This window comes from Pygocentrus nattereri, chromosome 6, assembly GCF_015220715.1.
Source record: "Pygocentrus nattereri isolate fPygNat1 chromosome 6, fPygNat1.pri, whole genome shotgun sequence".
Taxonomy (NCBI): domain Eukaryota; kingdom Metazoa; phylum Chordata; class Actinopteri; order Characiformes; family Serrasalmidae; genus Pygocentrus; species Pygocentrus nattereri.
This window is the reverse complement of record NC_051216.1, coordinates 25,737,578-25,753,962: the sequence shown is the minus strand read 5'-3', so window position 1 is coordinate 25,753,962 and position 16,385 is coordinate 25,737,578. Positions and strand designations below refer to the sequence as shown.

The 16,385-nt window shown below is 40.4% G+C and overlaps 2 protein-coding genes across 5 annotated transcripts in view; one reads left to right on the top strand and one right to left on the bottom strand.

The window, feature by feature from the left end:
* Positions 1 to 14,336, bottom strand: part of parp4 (poly (ADP-ribose) polymerase family, member 4) — a 26,217-nt gene extending 11,881 nt beyond the window's left edge. The window contains exons 1-19 of one of the 4 annotated variants that reach the window (XM_017710794.2): positions 12,082 to 12,220; positions 11,898 to 11,991; positions 8,956 to 9,083; positions 8,283 to 8,478; positions 6,726 to 6,828; positions 6,506 to 6,584; positions 5,891 to 5,989; positions 5,279 to 5,437; positions 4,931 to 5,068; positions 4,451 to 4,609; positions 3,794 to 3,945; positions 3,551 to 3,682; positions 3,325 to 3,423; positions 3,008 to 3,191; positions 2,761 to 2,908; positions 1,769 to 1,914; positions 1,163 to 1,294; positions 956 to 1,042; positions 587 to 751 (exon numbers count right to left, since the gene is read on the bottom strand). In XM_017710794.2, the coding sequence (XP_017566283.2) occupies positions 587 to 751; positions 956 to 1,042; positions 1,163 to 1,294; positions 1,769 to 1,914; positions 2,761 to 2,908; positions 3,008 to 3,191; positions 3,325 to 3,423; positions 3,551 to 3,682; positions 3,794 to 3,945; positions 4,451 to 4,609; positions 4,931 to 5,068; positions 5,279 to 5,437; positions 5,891 to 5,989; positions 6,506 to 6,584; positions 6,726 to 6,828; positions 8,283 to 8,478; positions 8,956 to 9,081 (2,304 nt within the window). In that variant the 5' untranslated portion in view covers positions 9,082 to 9,083; positions 11,898 to 11,991; positions 12,082 to 12,220. Of the gene's footprint in view, positions 1 to 586; positions 752 to 955; positions 1,043 to 1,162; positions 1,295 to 1,768; positions 1,915 to 2,760; positions 2,909 to 3,007; positions 3,192 to 3,324; positions 3,424 to 3,550; positions 3,683 to 3,793; positions 3,946 to 4,450; positions 4,610 to 4,930; positions 5,069 to 5,278; positions 5,438 to 5,890; positions 5,990 to 6,505; positions 6,585 to 6,725; positions 6,829 to 8,282; positions 8,479 to 8,955; positions 9,084 to 9,417; positions 9,545 to 11,897; positions 11,992 to 12,081; positions 12,221 to 14,282 lie in introns of those variants that run through there. The other 3 variants (XM_017710795.2, XM_017710793.2, XM_017710796.2) reach the window with 3 other exon arrangements.
* On the top strand, positions 12,038 to 16,385 carry LOC108435173. Its single transcript, XM_017710797.2, has 2 exons — positions 12,038 to 12,676; positions 14,306 to 16,385. Exons 1-2 carry the CDS (start codon positions 12,068 to 12,070, stop codon positions 14,642 to 14,644), a joined length of 948 nt encoding a protein of 315 aa, XP_017566286.1. The 5' UTR covers positions 12,038 to 12,067; the 3' UTR covers positions 14,645 to 16,385.

The window sequence follows — 16,385 nt, the reverse complement described above, 5'->3', positions numbered from 1 at the left end:
AATCTTAAAGTAGCTTTGAACTCTTCACATCTCTGTTTCTTATCACCACCACTGTGAAAAATTCTGACCTGCTAAGTTTCTCTAGAAAAAACGCATTTCACAACAAACCACTTGAAATAAAAAAATGCACGTATGAAAACGTTAACGTAGATACTGTGTAATACGGTATTGATGAATAGAGTCTATTAAAGGACCGCTTTGACTGCACACACAAAGAGCTAACTCAGTTATCAGTTTGTCTGCAGTCACATCGGTCTCTTGAACTGAGTTTGTTAAAGCAGCACTGCACAGTATCTACAACAACTCAAAGCACTTTTTACACTTATATTCACAACCAGGTACTTTTGCACTTTTACTCGGGTACAGAACTATTGTACTTTGTCCACCTATACTTTTTCAAAATACGTTTGTGTGCCTTTCTTATATCGAACTGTTATAAGCACTTAATGACCTGTTAATATATCACAAGTGCTGTTTGAATGACAGTTTAATAACACCTAAATCAGGTTCCATAGCCTCAGGCAATAAATGTGAAGGTAATAATTAAATTAAATTTTAAAAATTAAAAATTATAGTCCTGCTTTACCTGGGTTTTCTGGTTGAGAGCAGCACTTTGCTGCCATGGAGCCACACTGCCTGGCAGAGAGAAGAGGATGCTGCCTGCTCTCACAACCAGCTCAGTGATGAAGGTCACTTTGATCAGCACTGTGGCTCCAGGGGGTAGATTCCCCACACTGATGGTGAACACATCCTGAAGCACACACACAGATACACAGATGCTGTGAAAAATGAATTATTACAACTTTAACAGAGAGGATTTCCAAGAGCAATCATCAATCAACAACTGCAGGCTAAGTAAGCTCTGAAAAATGATTCACTCTGATTAAATCTTCAAAACTGATCACAATGTGTGCACTATGAACACCTCTAGATATATAAGAAAAGAGAAGCATACAGGCGCATCCTGGTCCATCAGGTAGGCTCCATGGCCTTTCTCTATAGCCTGCCTGTATTCTTTACGTGCCTGCTCCTTCTCCTTAACCTGAGAGAGAGGGTGGAGAGTTTATGTGCAGACAGAGAGTTAGAGAAATTAGAAACTGGATGTTGGAGACTACACAAGCAGAAAAAGGACTGGAAGAAAAAGTGAGCTGAGTGTAGCCACCTTTCCGATTACATGCTTTCCATTAATGAAGGCTTCAAACCCACACACTGCAGCTGTCTCTTCTAATGGAAAGACATACTTTGCCTCAATAGGAACAGCACTGTGGTTTGTATATGTCTGGAAAATGATGACCTGTTGACACAAAGAGAAACACAAGCTGTCCATTAAAATTATGCCATTATTATTATCAAGTGTATATAATGTATTTAATGTAAGGTGCACCTATTGCTGACAAATGGGTTTAGTTGCACAAATAGCTTGTATAGTCTCATGTATAAACTTTGCCCAATTCCAAGCATCGACAAGAAGGGTAAACAGCTCTCCACCATTGGGCTGGAGAGATAGAACTTCATTCAAGCAGTGAGGATTCACGAGAAGAGCTTGACAGTATAACTGCAGCAAGGTGGGGTGGTGGGGGGGGTTTGATGTGAAGAGTCTCTTGTTCTGCCTTTATGGGGTTAAGAGTTATCCTGCTGATTGATTGCTACACCTTCTGCAAACCTGCATAGCTAAGAGGTACCTTAGTAACTGATTACTGACTGGTACAATCCAGCACTGTCCAAAATCAGCTGCAGATGAGTGATGTGTTCCAGTATAACACTTTACCTGAGACAGTAGGTCCATCAGCTTACACCTCACATGCACAGCCTGCAGGGGGAGTGTCTGACCACTGCTGTCCAACAAACCAGCCGTGACATCCTCCAGAGGGTTTTTAGTCATCTCCAAACCCCCACCATCTTCACTGTCAGTTACTGAACACACAAACACACACATACACATGGTACATACATCAATCCTAAATAAAAGATCAGACGAAACACAGGTTGCCACTGTCATGCTGAAACAAGCATGAATGTCCCTGAAGAGGACATTGTCAAGTTCTCCATGTCATGGGCAATAAAACACCCTGATACCATGACAGTCCCCAGGTTTGAACTTGCTGGTAACAATCTGGATGATACTTTTCTTCTTTGGTCCACAGAACACAACATTCACTATTTCCATAAATGATCAAAAGGTTGACTCATCAGACCATAATACACATTTCCACTGTGCAACAGTCCATTTCAGATGAGCTTGAGCCCAGAAAATTTGGTGGTGTTTCTAGACACTGTTGAAATATGGCTTTAGCTGTGCCTTGTGCAGTCTTAACTTTCATTTGTGGATTCTGTGATGAACAGTGTTTATTGACAACATTGTCTAGGTGTTCCTAAGCTCATGTGGTCATATCCAACACAAAACGCAGCAATGCAACTGCACAACTGAGATTTCAAAGGTCACAGGCATTTAGTTTGGTTTTGGGCCTTGCTATTCATGCACAGAGATTTCCAGAACCTTAAATGGCCTCTGTCCCAAATTTTTGGATGTCGCAAGCATCAATTTTAGAATAAGCTTATTTTTACCAAAACACTGAAGCTGATAGTGGAATATATTACATATCTTGTATTTGTGCTATTTTTGTTTAAATACACAAAGTGGATTTACAAACCACTGCCCCTGTTTCTTGCATTTCAGATACTGTTCCAACACTTCACTGTTTGTGAGTTTTATATATATATACATATAATGTTTAGGTGATGAGTAGTTCTTACACTCACAGAGGTCAGAGGATGTGAGAGAGTGTATGAGCTCTACAGACATGTCAATGTGAGGCTGAAAGGTCTTCAGCTGATCCTCCTTCAGAGAATACTGAACTACATATTTCAGCCTCACCTGATCTGTGTTGTACACCACATATTCATCATCCTGCAACAGAAACACAGTAAATGTTACCTCAAACTTTATGAAATTTTCTGCCAGAAAAAAAACAACTTTTATGTAGAATATTTTATGTACAAGATTCACCTCAAAATCAGAGTGTTTTGATTGGGTACGCCGAACTCCATGCGTGCTGTTGTAGCCCTCAGGAGCGCAGGTCAGAGAAGTGTCCCTCCTGTGCAGGTCCTTACAGTGACCCAGAGCCACATCACACACCAGCAGCAGCCGAGAGCCATCCGTCACACTGGGCTTAGAGTATTTGACTGAAGTGCTGAAACACAGAGCAGACAGCTGATCTATAGCATCAGATATCTCAGTGCCTCTAGCTACTCTGACTATATTAATACTGTACATCCTAATGGCTTCAGAAAGAATCTTATGTAAAGAATCAGGGAAACACTGACCTCAGAGAGTCACTGAAGTAGATGCCGCCTCCTAGATTTCCAACATCTGTTCTTTCAATCCCATGCTGCTCTACTCCAACTCTGGGCAGCAACAGTCCTCTGGACACAGAACCAGATCAGCCTGGTTTAGGCACAGTGTGTGCGTGTGTGTGTTTGTGTGTGTGTGTGTGTGTGTGTGTGTGTGCGCGCGCATGTGTGTGTGTGGGTGTTAAACAGATACTCTCACCGAGACAAGATTCCTGCAAAGCTGCTGGGACGGGACGAATGGAGGAGGGGCTTAATATTGCCTAGCTCCTCCCTAAACATGAGGACTTCAGTCTCTCTGCTCACATGCAGTATCTGCTGGATCTGAACTGGCCTGTAGAACCATTTAATGCATACAGTCACAAACCAAAATGTAAAACCATACAAAACATATACAGTCATACAGAAATAAATGCCCTACACAGATGGTAGATGCTATACATACCTATCCTGTAAGAGCTGGCAGACTGACTGAAACTCTGGGCTTTGCGATGGCACCTGCTCAATACAGCATCTCAGGGCTCGGTACTTCCCCAGAGAGGATGGAAAGGGGTGTCCCAGAGTTGCTTCACTCATACTCAGAATATCTCGAATCAGCTGATAAGAATCAATACAATTTTATGATTTTACAACACAAAAACTAAATACATTTAGGCAGCAAAAACAAAAGCAGACAAGAAAAGCTGCCAGTTTGGTTAAACAGACAGAGGAACCAAGTTTACTGAATATACAAATCATGTAGCTAATGTAATATATTGTGATTTGAGCAACTAAGCCAGAGTTATCCAATCATATCTTTATTTTAAGGGCCAGTAAGGCTGTAAGTTTATTCCAGTCAAGCACAAGTACGTCTACTTGTTTATTCAAGTGGCCTCAGTCATACACTTGATCATATGTGCTCCTGCTTTGTTGGAAGCTGTATCAGCCCTAGACTGGACACATCCCTAAGCGTAATACAGCAACATAAATAAGTATTTTACTCTATTATAGAAAAATAAATCAATGGAAACCATGATACATAATTTGTGGATGTATCACAGATGTACAACATCTGTTTATTTCTTTGTGAGTTTGCACTAAGATCTGCAGTCTCTTGACTTACCTGACAGAGGTCTAGTTTCTGAGACACAAGCTTTTGTTTCGAGTCAGGCTCCATCATTCTGAGAGGTAACAGAGTATTGACCTCCTCCAGCAGAGCCTTTACCTCATCCTCACCCTGACACTTCTGTACCTGCAGCAACAAACCCTCCACCCTGCTCACCTGCACACGCACACCCGCACACACACACAGACACACACACACACACACACACACACATTAGACATTCACTGGTAAAATGTTCTTTCAGGTCAGGATGGTTAACGTGCAAATTAACAGTAAAATTTTTTAAATCTGCTTCAAGTTTCAATCATTAAAGTGAAACACATTTCTAATCCTTGTCAAATATCCAAATGTTCATAATAAAGTTGTCATCTCAACTTTTTAGGAAGTGAAGTTTGAGTCATGCAAAATGTTCTTTTGTGTCTATATGGTTAATGTGCTTCTACTGTGTGTGTACACTGTATGAACACACAGTCTTACGTCGTTCAGACTGAGGCTGGTTACAGGAACGGTCAGGATGCTGCTGAGTGACCCGAGGGCTTCTGTCCAGATCAGTTCGACAAAGGTGCCCACTTCCTGTGAGACTGTACTGCAGTTCAGCTTCTCCTCCAACAACAGCTGTCAAATCACACAGTCTATAATGTTTATAATGTGAAAAATTTTTACATAACAATAAACTATAAATAATACTGTGCCTCTGCAAAAGTAATGCCCTAATCTCTTTAGATCTAAATTAGAGCTAAACTGGCCAATATCAGTCTACTTGATGCACCGAACCAAGGTGTAAAAGCTCTGTGGTTAAAAACCCAACTGTTGCATTTAACTGACCTGTTGCAGGCCATGGGAGGCTATCTTCTGGGCCGCTGGCGGGAGTGTGCGTGTCTCTGTGTGGCCTCTTGCAATGAGTTCATCCTTCCACATCAGATAGGCGTCCACAGCTTCCTCAGAGCTGAAGCAGCGTGCCTGCTGATCCTGTACTACAGTTTTCTACAGAACAGAAAGAAAATGAATGACATCAGGATCAAGTAGCATTTATTCACCAACATCACCTCAAACGTACAGCTAACTTTCTCCTGTTTAATCTCTTAGAACACAGTCAATACTGTAGCAGTTATTGTTAGCATCAGTAAAAGTACAGTGTACTTTGATGTGCATTATTTCTCACTTGCACAAGCAGAGAAATTCTGCAAAAATGTAGATTCTAAACAATCAACACATCTGTGTTTGTAAATAGAAGAAACCTGATTATGATTTGAATTACACAGTTTAATTTTGTGTAAGGAAAAAACATCTTTACTTTATATGAAAACATACCTGTCGAAAGTCAATGTGAATTTTTCAACTCTATAATAAATTATGTAATTACATGTACATAGTATGTCAGAATGACGGTATTCATTTTTTACTTCTAAGGATGCTTTTAGGTTCAGATGAGCTCACCTCTGCCTCATTCATGACAGATTTCACTACACGATACTGCTGTCCTGCTTCAGCCTTGGCACTCTGAAGCTCCACAACAGACCAGGTCATGACTTCAGCCTTCAACATACAAACATTACAGACTGAATACACACAAGCAAACACAAAGAGTAATAAAAAGATCATTTCCTTCACTGATGCTGAGGTCAATAACTGCTATTTCTGCTTTGTAATCTGCTCGTCTTCTCTCATTTCTAAGTCAACAATGGCACTTTAGCTAGAGCTGAATTCCATTCTGGTATGCATTCTCTCTTAAAGTGTCACAGTGTATCTAACAATAAAAGCAGGATCATGCTTAGAAATAGAATAGATAGAAATGATAGAAAACACAGTAGCAAACCAAAAACTTCATTTCCACATACTGATACATTTTACTATGCCCAAAGTGAGCATGCATGCATCCCAACTACTCTTAGAGAAGACTTAAATGAGACAAAGGCAAAGTCTTTCAACATAGAGCCTATGAGACATTAGATAAGATAGGGTTGAACAACCCATACACAGGCGCATTTTAAGACCACCTTGTGTTCCTAAAGTGCATCTAATTACTGTTTTGGGTGAACAGTTTAAACTCACCTTGTAAAAAATTGAGTACTTTGCCACTTGGGAATATAAAGGAAATTCTGGTATATCACCATCACTTCCCTTGTATAAACTGCATGTTAGGATTGAAGAAAAGTTCTGATTACACGATGAACAGTCAAGAACAACTAAACACAAAAATACAGAACACAGGCCAAACCTGACTGACAAACTGTAAAAGAGTTGCTCACTGTAAAAAAAGACCAGGACACACCTCAGTTTGCCCAGGTACGTGCCTTTCTCTGCAGGAATCTCAGGATTCTCTTTGTGAATATCACTGCTCTGAAGTTGTGGCTGAACTCTGGACTTCAGCCCTGCTGGAAATTGGGTGGACAACTTCATGCCTTTGCTAGCAAAACCACAACAGTGCAAAATCCACACACAGTGCCCAAAAGAGGTATTGGGACACCTCTACATTCATTTGTTTTATTAGAATTATTTCATGTTTAATGTATTATGGGTATTGTGCTTTATCACTTCACAAAATTCAAGTACAAAATTTCAGCTGTATTACAATGTATCCATACATACCCTGAGTCTGACTAAACAACAGCAGGTTTCAATAGAAAACAAATAAAGTTTCACCTAACCTCCCATTTCATGTCCAAAAATGTTGGGAACACACACACACACACACACACACACATCATGATCAAACCAGAGATGACCAACACTACTCCTGTAAAGTCACCATTCTGAAAAATATTGCTTTACAAAACTTAAATATAACACTGAATTATTCTGTCAAAAAATATTCTCTTCATAACACATCTGTGAGAAAGACTGAAGATAAATAGAAATTTTCAAAAGTTGTAGAAACAGTGTTTAAAAACTTTCTTTTCCAGTCCACTCTCTGTCCAGCCAAAAGAGAAAGTCCAACAAGACTGAGCATCAGCTGTGCAACTCGCTTCACACCTTTACTTAAGAAGAATTACTCTGTGATCTGAAAGAAGGGGCATGCAACAAAAAACTAACCAAAATAAAAATGCTAAATACTAACCTACACAAAGGAAAGAGATAGCAATGCTTGCCCCTCTAATGTTCAATTACTTTTACTCAAACTGAGGCTTACTTAGGTTTTTTGTCATTATTGCTGGTTACAAACTTTCTGATGTACCTCTATGACTAAATAGCATGTTAAAGCCTTTCAGAGGCGTTTGCACAAACTTGTGGTGTCCAAGCAGCGCAAGGGCACAATGTCATTTAAGCAAGAGAGGACACAGCAATTACTAAGAAATTCTGAAATTCATATTTTTAAAGATTCTACTTTCCACTCAAATTATTGTGTTGATAATATAATTTGTAATTCAAAATGCTGTATTAAATTAGAAAAGAACGCAAAACATAAGCATTTTCAGTGGGGTCAGACTTTTGGACCCTCAATCTACACGTCCCAGGAGTAGTTTTGAGCATGGTAGTGCTTCTTTCTAAGGTTCAAAACCAAAATTCTCATTCAAACATAATATTGTTAAGAATGAATAAGAATGTTTTCAACACCCAGGTCTTTGGTTACACCTGTCAGGTGTAATATAAGAGACATACACATCCATACACACCCACTGTTAGCAAACAGGACTAATCAAGCTGTGACAGTTACAAACTACACTGTGCCGTCTTGTACGCCCCCTCCCTATTTTTATCTCTGCAACTGTTGCTATAACAGAAAGCAAACAACTGGGTGCATCATGACTAAAAAATGGCAACCATCTTTACCTCTGTTTATTAGCGTTAAGTGATTTTCTGAAAAAGATTTTCACAAAGGCGGTAATACCTGGGTATGAAAGAGGCTGGTGAGTAAGAGCAGGCGACTGCTGATATAAGGTGTGCTCGCTCACAGGCAGGAGGACACCTTTCTCCAGGCAGCTCCACACAAACTGCTGCCCAACTACAGGAATCTGGTACTTCAGAGCACTTCTCTGCCTGTTGCTGCTCAGGTCCTCCAGGCTTCCGGTCACCACAAAGGAGCACTGCACAGGACACACAGCTGTCAGGTATATCATGACTATCTCCTTGTTTCTACGCTCATTGTCCATGTTTTCAGCTCCACTTACTATAGAGGTGCACTTTGTAGTTCTACAATTACAGACCGTTACGCTGGTATGAGTGGATCAGACACAGCAGTGCTGCTGGAGTTTTTAAACACTGTGTCCATTCACTGTCCACTCTATTAGACAGTACCTGCTCTGTGAGGGGCCATGTGGGTCCTGACCACTGAAGAACAGGGGGGCTAACAAAGTATGCAGAGAAACAGATGGTCTACACTCTGTAATCGCAGAACTACAAAGAGCACCTATATAGTAAGTGGAGATGATAAAATGGACAATGAGCATAGATCAAGGATGTGGTCATAATGTTATAACCTTAATTATGTATCTTATTATAGCACAACTGTAATTGACAACAGGCAGGTGTGACAAAGAAATGAGGGAACAAGCAACATCTACCTTCTGGTTGACTACATATGACAAGCTTCCTCCATTGTCTACTATAGCAGACATCAGCGTCTTCTTCTCCTTGTAGGGCACTTTCCTCAGGTCTAGAACCACAGAGCAGCCCTGAAACACGGCCATGACTGCAAGAGAGAATAATTCAGCAAGTTAGATGGAGACAGTAAAAGAAAAGAGCAATGAGCTTCTGCATATCTGTTTCTGAGCACTGGACACTGGAGCATTTCCAGAGAGGGGAGGGAACTGCTGGGAAGTAGGAAGAAACACAACACATTAGCTTTAAGCCTTTCACTCGGAAACCTAACTCCATTAAACCCGTTCTCGGGAAAAGACCACATGACCCAGATGTAAATTGGTAATCATACCAGGAAGGGCTTTGAATAGCCTTGAATAGGATTAATTCAACATTTCACAGTAAAAACACAAATGTAGCTTATTTCAGTGCAGAAATCAACTCACCTCGAACTCCCAGCGAACCAGTTTAAAAGCTTTTTAATCGGCGAAAGGTACAACTAAAACACTGGCATGTCTCAAACTAGCTGCCTGCCCGTGTGTGTGTCAACACGAAAGACTTCCCGGACAGTCGACACCCCCTACACACACCCACCGCCTCCACACGGCCCTCTGTCTCCACCTATTGCTCACACACCGTCACACACCCTGGAATGTTTTTATATATATAAATATTTTCTAATCTATAATCTGTATTGTTCATATATATTGTAAGCTAGAGACTTTTACATTTTAAAATCTATCTAAACATTTCATATCACTTGATTAGACGAAGACTGCAAGCCACGCCCACTCCAGAAACATAAGACTGCAAAATCCACACAAACACACACACACACGCACACACACACACACACACACACACACACACACACGCACACACGCACACACACGCACACACACACACACACACACACACACACAAACACACACACGCACGCGCACACACACACACACACACACACACACACACACACACACACACACACACGCACGCGCACACACACACACACAAAAATTATTTTCTCTTTCTGATCAAATGATGGAGCCAAACCTAATCTTGACAAATTTACCGAGGGGGTCAGCTGGTCTGTTTTTCTCACTGGATCTTGATCTGAGCGTCTATATTAAGTTGTGTAAGAAATATTTTGAGAGGACTGAATTGAGTGAAAGTGTAAAGTTAGACCGTTGAGGCAAAAACACAAGGGCAAAATGCCCCAATTAGCATATTGCCCCACAAAGATTTTTCATCATAAAATTATTTTTATCATAAAGTTGTGAGAAACCAGCTTCACTGACAAGCAGCATTACAGACTGGCTATAGCTGTCATTGAATAGACTTGTGTATTAATTTACATCCATCTTACTGGAGATGAGTTTGTGAGCTTTATATGTCTAATAATCACTTTCACTTACTAATTAAACACTGTTGCTTTGTTTGAATTGTTAGTTATAATTATTGCTCTACTTTTACTACTGTTGGATGAAAAACTGATGCAAAATTCACCCTTGGTGGTTTCTTACCCTGGTCAGAGGGGCATCTTGTGTTTCTCCCCAAAAACAAAGGTGTTAATCAGTACATTCACTACTGGCAACTGGTTCTGAACTACTCCAGTGAAACCTACGCACTAGCATAATTTTATTATCACAACACATTTATTCCAAAATTGGTAAAAAAAATTAAAAATTTCAATTTAATTTCCTATACTGTCCCACCGCCCTTCATGACTACTGTGAGGGTATTTGTGTGACTGTACTATATGTATATGTGATGTGTGTGATGGGTTGAACATGGAGCAGATCAGTGGTTTCAACAGATTAGCACACATCTGAGCAAAGGCCAGAAGAGCGAAGCTTTGAGGTACTGTGTGGATTTCACGTTTGTCTGTGTTGAGCTGATAATTGCTGTGCTTTCAACACAATGCACAGCACAGCATTTCAACATGCATGTCCAAAGTTGAACAGATTGTACTAACGATATGCTGGAGTCACAAGTCTATGTTATAAAAGGACAAGTATATTCACAGTAATTATAATCACATAAAAAGTCATTCATATTTCTCAATACTGAGACTGTGTTCTCTGGAAACACCAGAGAATTGAAGTTTTACAAGTTCATAAAGAGCTTCTGTGACACAGGGATCTAGAGTTTCGCAGGACTTTGGTGTTACTATACTTACTGTGTTTAGTCATGATCTGCCACAGTTTTGATATTGTTGAAATTTTTGTAGCTTTACATCTTTATAATATGTGTTGATATTTTTTCATTAGTTTTTCATTGAAGAACAAATACACTGGGGTGATAAACTGTTCCAATGTCAATGTGCCATCGTTTACAACAGATTAGACGTGTCAACTGATATAACTGCCCTACAGACCTTTCATTTTGTGTCGTCATCAGTTTTAAAGACCTCAACAAGCAGACTGCGTCCAGTATTTCACACATTCTAAATCAAAATCTCATCATTTTTGGTTTCTTGGTTGTAGCTATGACAACCCTATCCATTAAAATTCTAATCATATAGTACAAAAGCTGTTAATCAACTCATAATAATTACATTTTAATAAGGCATTGTTATTATTTAACACATTACCAGTCAAATGTACATTTTGTTCCTCAGCTTTTCCTTGTTTCCATGTGAGATGTTTACAGTCTGCTTTACCTTCACAATAAATGTCAAAAAGGTTAAACTGACAGCCCATGAAACACAAGCCTGGACGAGTCCCACAACACAGCTACCAGTTACAACAACACAGCCTGCAAAGCCATTTGAAGAAAGTGAAACCCCACACTTCTGCGGTTAAATGACAGTGAAACGTAAAAAGCCCGCGCTGATCTGAACTGGTTTGTTTAGAGAAAGAAAAACACTAAAACACTGCATTGTGGGTCCTCTCGGAGCGTCGAACACAGCGCCCCATGGACTTACTACGGCAACGGGCAAGTGGGCGTGACTTTAGTGGTAAAGCGCTCCTCCGGTTGGTTCATTAACAGTGACTCCGCCTCTTCCTCCCCGACAGCCACTGAGGAGCCAAGAAGATGTTCGTCAGTCTCAGCGTTTATAAACAAAGCCGCTCTTGACAAAATGCGAAACAGCACATGAGAATACTCACATGTACTGGCGTCTGTATCCAACCCAAAATGGCACGTTATCCACATTTGCCGATAAATCTTGACCTAATCACGAGGCTGCCTGTGAGGACGGTGGTCGTCGTGGTGGTCACGGTCATCTTCTTCAAGTTTTTGTTCTCGTGTCCGTGCACAGCTCCCGAGGAAACTGTGCTGCACTGCTGGCTGTATCTGCTCCTTCCTGTGGGGATCCTGTTCTTCTTCCTCATGCTGCTGGACGCACAGCTGCTGAAGCTGTGTCAGTGTTATGTGTGTAACTGCTGTGTCCGAGCTGAGACCAAGTGCTGCAGCAGCGAGCGCTGCGACACTTTTGAGTGCTGCTGTTGTGCCGGCGGCTACTGTTACCGCCCCACAGGCTTTGGGGAAGAGGGCTGGCATTTCTGCGGTCTGATATGGAGGCATTTGCTGAACGTGTCTTACGCGGCCGCTCTCTGGATCGTGGTCGCCTTTATTGACGGTGACTGGTACGTCTGCATCCGCACGGTTGCTGTGAACGGCACGGGGGAACAAATCGCCTGCAAGGATTTCCCAACACCACAAGAGGCAGAAACTTTGAGAAAGTACAGCAGTGAGTCGCGGGTGAGTGAGTAGTGTAGAGGAACTGCTGATTCTCCCCTTCACTAAAGCACAACAACTAGAAGACGCTTATTTAAGCCATACAGCCTAACACTCATTACATACACTGACAGTGCTGAAATGCTAACTTCCGAACTGCTGTGTAATCTAGTTGTTCCTAAGCCTGGTCCTGAATCGCCCCTGACCCCCTAATCAGATGACTGTCAAGTCCTTCTTGTAGTGGGCGTGTCAAAGCCCTTGCAGGGCAGATATAGGGGGCTGGCCCAGTGGTGGGACTCTGCTAACGCTTTAAATTCCCAAGTTATCAGTGAGCTTGAAAAAGCACTCTATTGTTATCTCTCATGCTTCTTCTTATTAGAGTTAAGCAGCCCGCTTAACCGCTTAACGTACAGACTCCGTTCAAACTGTGTTTCGAAGGTCTCGGCGCTGTGACTTGTGCTTTGTCTGTTTGGAGTCGACCGGATTGGGAGTTTTTAATAAAATTAAGTTTAAAAATTAAAAACCTCCCATAAGAATGAATGGCGGAATGTTCTAGAGCTTCAAATTCTAACTGACACCGATGATGTCACAGCAGGCCCCTCGGTCTCACGAACACATCTGATCATGCAGGAAAATCTGCTTTAAAATCCTTAAACTTTCACCTAGAAACACCATTTCAGTTTTAAATGGTAGAGAAACTTGTCCTTTCCGAAACCTCAAAATATGTCATCATTATATCGATTAGCTTTAGAGTTATGAGCATTTGTCTGGCATTAGGCACAGAAAACTGCCCCATTCATTCCCATGTAAATTTCTCAAAATCAGAATCTGTTTATTTCAAGATTTTTCTCTGTGTTTAACTTGTCATAACTCAGACATTTTCTTCTCAATGCACACAACATTACACCAAAATAATCCTCAAGGGGTCTTATCTCACACCATCTATCTCGTTAAGCGATAGAGTAAACATTTTCCAAGTTATGACTGTTTGTTCAGAGGGTGCAAATCGGACTCAAACAAGGCTTCTCCATTAAGAGCTGCATAATAACAGTGACAGTTCATTTGAATGACTCTCTCCCCTCCCCCCTCAAACACATACATCTCTTCCTCTCACACACACCACACAGACACACACCACACAGACACACAGACACACACCACACAGACACACAGACACACACAAACAGACACATACCTAAAGAGGTGTTGTTCACCTACACAGAAACACACACAAACACACACACACTTGCAGCTCTTTTAAAGCACTCTTGCAATTCCTTCAGGAAATGCACATCTAGTTATATGGAAACAGTGCAGATGGCACATTATTCCTGAAATGGACAGAAGCCTGGCCTCTATATATCTGACTGTCCATCCATCATGAACTTGTTCAGGCAGTTAAGGCACAACGACTGTAATAATTGCACCAAAGCTAACACGTCTCGCTGCATATACACTCTTTAAAAAAGATGGTTCTATTTTGTCATTTCCAACGTATTGAAAAACTAAATGTTGGCAAGCATATTGTAAAAATGTCTTAAGTATTGTGACAATGTTTTCGTTATATCTCCCCTACACTATGCCATTACATTTTTTCATGAGGACAGACTTAAAGCATAACATTACATACCTTTCTCTGCTTATTTCCTCCAGATAATTGGACTGATACTCATTCTGGGGTTTTCACTCCTGTTGACAGTAAGTTCATCTCTCATGACCCGATGGAAGCCGTATTACAAGTCTCTATTTGAGGTTTATGTGGAGCAGGAGACGGCTGCCATGCTGGAGGAGAAGCTGCAGGAGCAGGCTGTGCAAAGAGCCAAGCTGCTCAGTGAGAATGCGTTAAGATACATTCAGAGTCAGCCTGTGAGCAGCATGCAGGGAGATGTGTGTCAGGGTCAGTACCAGCCACTAGGGGCTGCAGAGGAGAATGTTTGGCGGACAGTATCACACCCAGCATTCCACTTAGTGGGAGGGAAGACCCACCCCTGAGCGTGAAAATCTACATCTTGATAGACTAGCAAATTTTATTTATATTTAAAAAAAAAGCCAAAAGTTTTACATGCTAAGTTTCTATTTTTCACACATAGGACCTGTGTGTGATCTGTGCATGAGGAGGGAAAGGTGTAGCAGTAACTATTTCACTATTTAAGGGCTATTTAGTGGTTGCTTCTGTAATTTTTTATTCAGCATGTTCAGTGTTTTGCTGTTGTCAGACGAAAACCTTGTATCTCCAAAATACTAACTTTACAAACAATGTAAAGGGCAACCGGCATTTTCCAATTATATCAAAAACTGAAAAATGACAAAAATGGAGATACAAGGTTTTATTCTGACAGCAGCGATATGCATTATTAGCTCAGTAATACACAAAAATGATTTTGGTCTATACTCCACAACCTCTCCATTGCTAAAACTGCCAAAATAACAGGCCCAGCTTTCAGTCTGTGCGTATTACCAAATTGTTGGCGGTTATGTGAGAGAGCTATTTAAAAGCAGTATGATGGGCTTTAAGACATTTCAAAACACATCACGTCTGTGGTTGTGCAGGATTGATTTGGGCATGTTAGATATGAACGTTCGATTACCTTTTCTCTGGTTTCTTCCAGAAGGTCAGTTAGACCTGTTGTAACATGATGCTTCAGACTGACAGGACAATGTCTTTTGAGACCCATTTGATATTAGTAGAACTTGACATAAGAGATATTGAGAAACATATTACAGGGTTAAACTGGTGCTTTTCTAAACTTGCTTCTTAGTGTTTTATTTAGCTTTTATTTACTAACATCATGTTTACAGATGAGAACACTCCTGCCTGTTAAGGGCCTATATTGTACATTTTCCGTGTATTTTATTTTTCCCTGAGGCCTGCTTAAGATGTTTCTTTAGGTTTATGTACCAACGACTATTTATTTTTTACATGGCTGTTTTACATAACCTCTCTTTATCTCTTACAATTACATACTGTTTTGTTACCGTGCCCTTAATACTGACGGATGTAAATGACGACTCTTCTGATTGGTTATGGAGTATTGTACCTTGTTAAAAAAGCAATCTAGGCTGAAACACTCCTATCCTTTAACAAGCATGGACAGAGCCAAACTGCTGTAGAAGTGGATGTATGTGTGTTTGCTGCTTTTTGTAATTTCACAAAAACAGCTAATTCAAAACAGGTCTGCTTTTGCAGCTTAATATGCATATGCAGACTGTGCACTTGAAAATGTGTGGAAAGTACATTTTGAAATTGTAACAGTGTTTAACATCCTGCATCAAACTCTTTTATTTAAAAAAAAGTGAGGGACTTTTGTTTTTCATGATACATCTCATATTTATTAATAAATGCCAAAATGTGAAAGATCAGTTTTACTGTAGTCTTGAAGACCCTATATTATGCCTGCGGTTATCTGAACAAGCAGACCTACTTATTTGAGGCAGATCTACCCAGATGTTACATAATGACACAAAATGTGCGTTTTCCACTTTCTAGTAACCAAACATGTTTATTACAGAAATGCAAACTAAACTTTTCAGTTAGCCTTTTAGTATAACACTAGACAAGAGATAAAATAAGAGCCTCTGGATGTGCAAATGTATTTATTAATGTGTTTTGACTAGATGTTTTCTTAGAGGATTACATCACAGTGACTTAGTGCTTCTTTGTAATGAGGGTAAAATGACACTAAAACAGACTGATGTGTTTTTAATAAATGCATAAATTTTGTTATTTAATAAA